The 6,931-nt window shown below is 40.3% G+C and overlaps 1 protein-coding gene and 1 pseudogene across 1 annotated transcript in view; both read right to left on the bottom strand.

Moving 5' to 3' along the window:
* On the bottom strand, positions 387-3,116 carry Gm8913 (predicted gene 8913; annotated as a pseudogene).
* Positions 6,069-6,931, bottom strand: part of Olfr677 (olfactory receptor 677) — a 939-nt gene continuing 76 nt past the window's right edge. Inside the window, exon 1 of the mRNA NM_146358.1 lies at positions 6,069-6,931. This exon is cut by the window's right edge and continues 76 nt beyond it. Coding sequence (NP_666470.1) covers positions 6,069-6,931 — 863 coding nt within the window.

Raw genomic sequence — 6,931 nt, 5'->3', positions numbered from 1 at the left:
TCAGCTCATTTGAGGCCCCCAACACACATACAGCAGAGGAATTCCATGTCTGGGTTCAGTCAGAGAAGATGCACCTAACCCTCAAGAGACTGAAGGCCCCAGGAAGTTTAGAGTCTGGTTGGGTAGTGGGTGGCTGGTGGTGACATCCTTGTGGAGATGGTCTAGGGAGGAGGTATGGGATGTGGAATAGTCAGAGGGTGGACGGGGGGTGGGGCAATAAAATCTGGAGTATAAAGAAATAAATAAACAAAAGATTAAAACAAACAAATAAACAAAACCAAAATGCATTCCAAGACTTAGTTTTCTAAAAAGTACTTTAAAAGAAAATTTTATTTGTATTTTTATTTAAATTTTATACTCTGTACATATTACTAGAGGCCAACCACTTTTTTTTTTTTTTTAGTTTGTATCTTTTATTTTATCAAAAAAAAAATCTTTCCTCTTTCACAAAAATAGATCCCCACAACATGGTCCCTTTTTGCAGCCTAGATTTCAGAATATATTCTGTAGCACATTGTGGGGGAATCTCCCACTGTCTTCAGTTATCAGACACTGCAAAACAGCAGGCCAGCCTGTTTCTCTTGGAGACTTTTCTGGAGCCAGCAGGGACATTCCAGGTTTCTCTGGAAGGCAGGTAGTTCCTCAGCCATAAGAAGGGGCCTGGTTTTAGAGGTTTTCCTCAGCAGCCAACTCTATCCTACCCAGGGCGTGGTAGGGTTTTCTGGCATCAGGCTAGAAATCCTTACTCAAAGCATTAATAGTTGTGTTCTGGATAGTGTCTGACAACCTCTGTTTGCATATGCATCTTGGTGACTCAATCAGCAGGCCCTAGAGTAGAAGTTAAAAACCTTGGATTTTTCAGTTTTAGTTTCCTCCAATGCATATTGAGAGACAAAGACAATATTCTTATGTGACTTCTTGTTCTCATCCTGGTCTCTCAGGATAAAGGCTCTGGAAGGGCAGACACCGATTTTGCTACCTGCAAGTCAGTGTTTAGGGCTCAGCATGGAGGTACTGAGAAATGGCTACTGAATGAGGATCCCAGCCTTTCTGGATAACAGTGTTTGGAAATCCAAGAAGCATGAAAATATCCGGAGAGTGGGCTGAGGCAGGTGTTTTTAGGATGGAAAGGTCTCCATGAGCTACATGATCCTTAGTGTCTTGAGATAGAAGAAAAGACTCTACATTCTCCAATTCAAGTTTCAGTGGCTCCCTGGTCTGGAGGGCTATTTTGTGCTGGCCTTAAGTCATGTCAGTAGGTTCTGGGTTGTAGATTAAAGTATCTTGAGTCCAAGTTCCAGATTCAGGGGACCCTGAGGGATCAATCCTAACCCTCAAGAGGCTTACCATTTGTTTGTTTGTTTTGTTTTGTTTTGTTTTGTTTTGTTTTTGAGACAGGGTTTCTCTCTGTAGCTCTGGCTGTTCCGGAACTCACTCTGTAGACCAGGGTGGCCTTGAGCACAGAGATTCAACTGGTCCCTGCCTCCTAAGTGCTGGGATTAAAGGTGTGAGCCACCACTGCTCTGCTCAGAGGCTTAATGATATCAGGCCCTTCTGGAGGCAGAGATGAGTGAATTGACAATTCCTACATATCCTTGTCTGAGCAAATCAGCCCACATGGTGGTAGGTCAGAGGCTTAAGGAACTCAGGGCAAAGCTGCACTGTCTAACCTCCACTCAAATGCCAGGGACTCATGTTGATAGATGATGGTAGTCTAGAAGATTCAGAGGTACAATTTCATCTACACACACATTTTGTACATTTGTACACATGGTCAGAGTTGGGTCACTAAGCTATCATTACTCCTATAATGGCTATAATCTTGTAGTCAACCTGTCCATCTATCTATACATCCATCATCCATCATCCATCCATCCATCCATCCATCCATCCATCCATCCATCCATCATCCAGCATGAGGGCCTACTATGTGTCTAGAAGGACCTGGATCTCTCAGACAAATCCCACAATCCCCCCTCCCCCCCCCCACACACACACTTGCTTACTCAGGTACAGGCACTCACTATAATTTTCTTGCTATCACTTGAACCACATCCATATTCCCCAATGGATTTGGGAACCATCATGGTAGGGTGAAAGGGCAAAGTTTCAGAGCAGAAACCTGGTAGCCTACTCTACTCTTGGACTTAATAGGAGGGGCTAAATTCCTTTTCTTCTTTTGCCCACTTGAATCCTTCCCTTTTCCATGCATTCCAGTACACAGACTTCTAAGAAGTCCAGAGGTGTTGGGTCTATAGAGGGTTTGTACTCTTCAGTAGGCCTTCAGGTTTCTCTACCCACAGGCTCCTAAGGGTCCCCTCTTCCAGCTATACTGTATTCAGGTGGTCCCTCTAATAGGCAACAACATCCAGATCTGGTCTCAATGACAGATCCGTTCTGTCATCTCCCTCAATGGTTCTAGTTCCTTCTGGTCTACCAGGCTAAACTCCTGGATGAAGTAGTAAAAGTGCTTGTAGCAGGTGTTACATTTGCCTCCACCCCCATGCTGAGGATGCGTTGAAGTGGTAGATGTAGACATGAAAAAAGACTCTGAAGAGACAGGATCTTGGTGCAGACCTGCTGGAAGTTCTTGGGGAAGAGAACTCCAACACGTTTAGGAAAGACACCCTCATCATTGATGAGACCCTCGATCCAGTCCATGAGAAATTCCATATAGCAGGTTGCTGAGAGCTTGTCGGACCTTCAGTATTGATGGTCATACTACCAGCAGTATTCATAGTGGGGCCCACCAGCCATGAATGCTGCCCAGGTCTCACTGCAGTCCTCAGCCATGGTGCCATAGATGAGGTTAATACAGTTGAAGAAGTCTACCACATGCACAGCGATCCAGTCATCGATGCTCTCACCAGGTGGCAGCCTCACCACACTCTGAAGGTCCAGGCCAGACTTGAGTAAACCTTTTGCCTTCTTATATAACTCAAAGCTCTGTGTGCCAGGCTCTAAGGGCTTCTAGGGTCAGAAAGTCTTATCCTTAGCAAACACCTGCTTCAGACACAGTGCCACGGTCAGGCAGGTAAAGCTGGATGTCTAGGCACAGGGACCTGAAGATGCCCCACTCTGCCTGAGAAAACAGCTTCGGGTCTCTGTTCCTGCAGAAGCCAACCATTTTTAATGGCCAACAGTAACCCAATTGGCCTTCAGAGTGTTCCTTCTTCCCTTTCTGACTTACAGTGTGTCATGACCACATTCATTGTAATCCAAAAGGAAAAAAGTCATATTAAAACAAACAAACAAACAAACAAACAAACAAGCAAACAAACAAGCAAGGCGGTGGTGGCACCTTTTAATCCTAGCACTCTGGAGGTAGAGGCAGGGAGATCTGTGAGTTCAAGACCAACCTGGTCTACAGATTGTGTTCCAGGACAGCCAGGGCTACAACAGAGAAACATTGTCTTGAAAAAACAAAAAGTAAACAAAACCAACTAACCAAACAGAAGGAAAGGAAAACAACAACAAAATCTTACTCCAAGCATTCCAGTATGTTTCTGTGCATTTCTGTGTGTGTGCTTAGCTATGCTATAATTATTTGTTTTGTATGAGATAGCTAAAAATGCCAAAGAAAGGGTTCTCTTCTTTTTATCTGTCATCTATGTATCTATGTATCTATGTATCTATGTATCTATCTATCTATCTATCTATCTATCTATCTATCTATCTATCTATCTATCTATCTATCATCTATGACCTGCTTGATGTACATATGAAGCAAAGTCCAACAGAAAACTGTAGTTTTGTTTTGCTTGCCCTGTTCTAGCAAAAAGTTGTTTAACAAATAAAGAATATCCATAATTTTTAATTTTAAGCATCTTATTGCTGGAATTAATACTTTGGAGTCAGGCAATTTAAATCCATTTCCAGTAATTCAATAACCAAAGGCCCTTCTCATATTTTTGGGCCTTATCATTTTTACTATAGATTTTTCATGAGTGGTAAAAATGACAATTATACAGTCCACATGGCTTTTCATAGAATGTAGTGAGTTACTACAATGCATAAATAAGTAAACTAAATTTACTAAAGATAGCCCATGAAAAGCTCAGTATTTATTTTATCAAGCTACTTACTTCCTTTGACCAGTAGATGTCAGCAATATGCATTTGCCAAGCCAATGATCCAGGATGCAAACTGTCTTCATGAGCTCATGTTATGGGTTCAACAATACAATAATTTGATTCTTGATAAATATAAGACAAACAAATAAAAAATTTGCTTGCCACTTGAAATGTATGGATACTTAATGGTCAAATCAAATACAGTTTTGCAGAAACAGCAAAAGATCCCCAAGCTATCACCCTACCTCTAAATATTTCAATATATTTTAGATATACATTTGCATAGTTGCAGGGTTGAGAAAATGTGTCCAGAGATCCTTGATTTCTTTTAGAATAAAATGTATAGGGAAGAGGGTTGGCAAGTTTTTAAAAATGGTAGGCACAGTTTAATAAAAATCTGTCAAATTATAGAGGGAAGGCGTTTGGTTTTTCAGTTTTAATTAGAGTATGCTAATTGTCCACAGGAGTAGGTTTTATTTCATAAATGCACATGACACATTGCTAACATTTACAGCTCCATTATTCTGTATAGTCCCTGTTGCCTTATCTCCCTTCCTCCTTATAATCACCCTTCTATCTTCATGATGACCACCCCCCTAATTTTATGTATGATATACTTAATACCTGTCTTCCAGAAACTCACATTCCACTTAATGAGAGCTGATTATTTCTGATAAATATAATCTGTCTGGGCTAGCTTCTTTCTTTTGCCACATGCAAATGATGCTAAAGATGGGCCTATTTGGTATATTTTGGACCTAAGTACCTGTGTTTATTTTGACCTTAGTCATTTTATTTGTAAGATTAGTTCATGGATCAAGTTTTGATGCATTTTTTAAAAAAAATTTCACTCACAATTTGTAACAAATAATTTCCAGGTGCATGAGGCAGAGGCTGTAAAACTCAAGTGCAATTCACGTACACAAACCAGGAAATTCTGCAGGTTGCTATACCAGGCAGGAATGGGATATAGCTGGTGTCATTCAGAACAAAAGTTGCTTAGGTTCCCAGAGATGAATAGATGCTACCTTTTACTATCTTCTTGGCTTTGTATACTGATATTTCCTAGTCATCTAATAATTTGAATAATTTTGTATTGACATGTAGACTTAGAAAACATTTCTGAACAGAAAACATTCAGGACTTATCTGCTGATTTTGAAGCAAGAATTTTCTAGCCAGTCATGAACTTCATCTCAATGGCAATTTAAACAAAATCTCATTATTCATCCATATTTGGAATTTGAGAATAAGAGCAAATATTCAAAATTCATAGCATTGAGAAACTTTACAGAGAGTTTTTAAAGCTTATGCCATAGAATTGACCTTATATTTTCCTCTAAATTTTATGAAGTACTATGTACATGAAGGCAAATGATGTATAGAGTCAAATTGAATTTAGACACATGACACTTAGAATTACTCACACCTACTTGCATTAAAGTGGAAAAGAGTATCACATTTCCTTAACATTCGTATAGTGGTTTGTCAAATCCCTTAAGACCCAGTTTATTGGCAGAAGAATAGAGAGAGGAAGTATGGGGAGAAGGAGTGAGAACCCAGAAGGAGCAATGATAACTATAAGGATAAGATATAGAGAACTTAATCAAAGTGATTCAGTGATTTAGAGATGGAGGGAAAGTCTAGGCTTATTGTAAAGGATAGAATTCTGTGGGACACTAGATGTTCTGATTCAAGTACCACTACTTAAAGATGTGTGGAGAAATGAAGTGATATCCCTCTTTACTGCAAGTGATTCTATTCAAAGGACATTGTCACCTTCAGTATTATCTCCATGGCTTTCTAAACTTTGTCCAGACATGTGGAGGGAGCTGGGGAGACTGGGCAGAATTGTGGTTTTCTTAGCTGTTAATTCTTAAAGCATTTGGATCAAAGTGCTAGACATGGAAACCACACCTAAAATTATAAAGAATTTCAAGAGATTATTATATACCTTGAGCCATATGTGGATACATTTATGTAAGTCTACATATAATTATTCTTTTTGTACAACTATTTTTATAATTTTCTCTCTTATCTGCTTAGTTCTGACTCCATAAATGACAGGGTTCAGAGCAGGTGGAATGACTACATACAGATTAGCTAAAAGAATGTGGATGTAGTGGGGAATGTTTTGGCCAAAGCGGTGAGTCATGAAAGAAAACAGAGCTGGTGTGTAAAAACACAGCATTATACAGACATGGGAACCACAAGTGTTTAGCGCCTTCAATCGGGCATCTTGAGAGGGAATTCGGAAAACAGCTCGAAGGATAAGCACATAGGAAGAGGCAATCAGGATCATGTCCACAAGGATATGGGAAATCACTACGAGTCCATAGATGATGTTGATCTTGATGGGTGCACAAGCTAATCGGGCCAGACCCATGTGCTCACAGTATGTGTGAGGCATGATGTGGTGACCACAAAAGGGCAGTCTTAGAATGAGAAACACAAACGGAGTCACGAGAATTAAATTTCTTCCAATAACAACTGAGAGAAGAAGGCTGATGGTTTTATTGGTGAGGATTGTGGTGTACTGGAGAGGTTTGCAGATGGCAACAAAGCGGTCATAAGCCATGACCACTAGCAAAACAGTTTCCATGCCTGTAAACACGTGGATGAAGAACATTTGAGCAAGGCAGCCCCCGAAACTGATCTCCCGGAGATTGAACCAGAAGATGCCTAACATTTTGGGGATAGTAGATGTGGATAGACACAGATCAATTATCGACAATGTGGCTAGAAAGTAGAACATGGGCTGGTGAAGGCTATGTTCAGTCTTGATCACAAAGAGAATGGTGATGTTTCCCACAAGGGAAGTCAGATACACAAGACAGAATGGGAAAGCAATCCATATAT

Source organism: Mus musculus, chromosome 7 (genome assembly GCF_000001635.26).
Source record: "Mus musculus strain C57BL/6J chromosome 7, GRCm38.p6 C57BL/6J".
Lineage (NCBI taxonomy): Eukaryota > Metazoa > Chordata > Mammalia > Rodentia > Muridae > Mus > Mus musculus.
The sequence above is the reverse complement of the archived record's forward strand: the minus strand, read 5'-3'. Positions and strand labels throughout refer to the sequence as shown.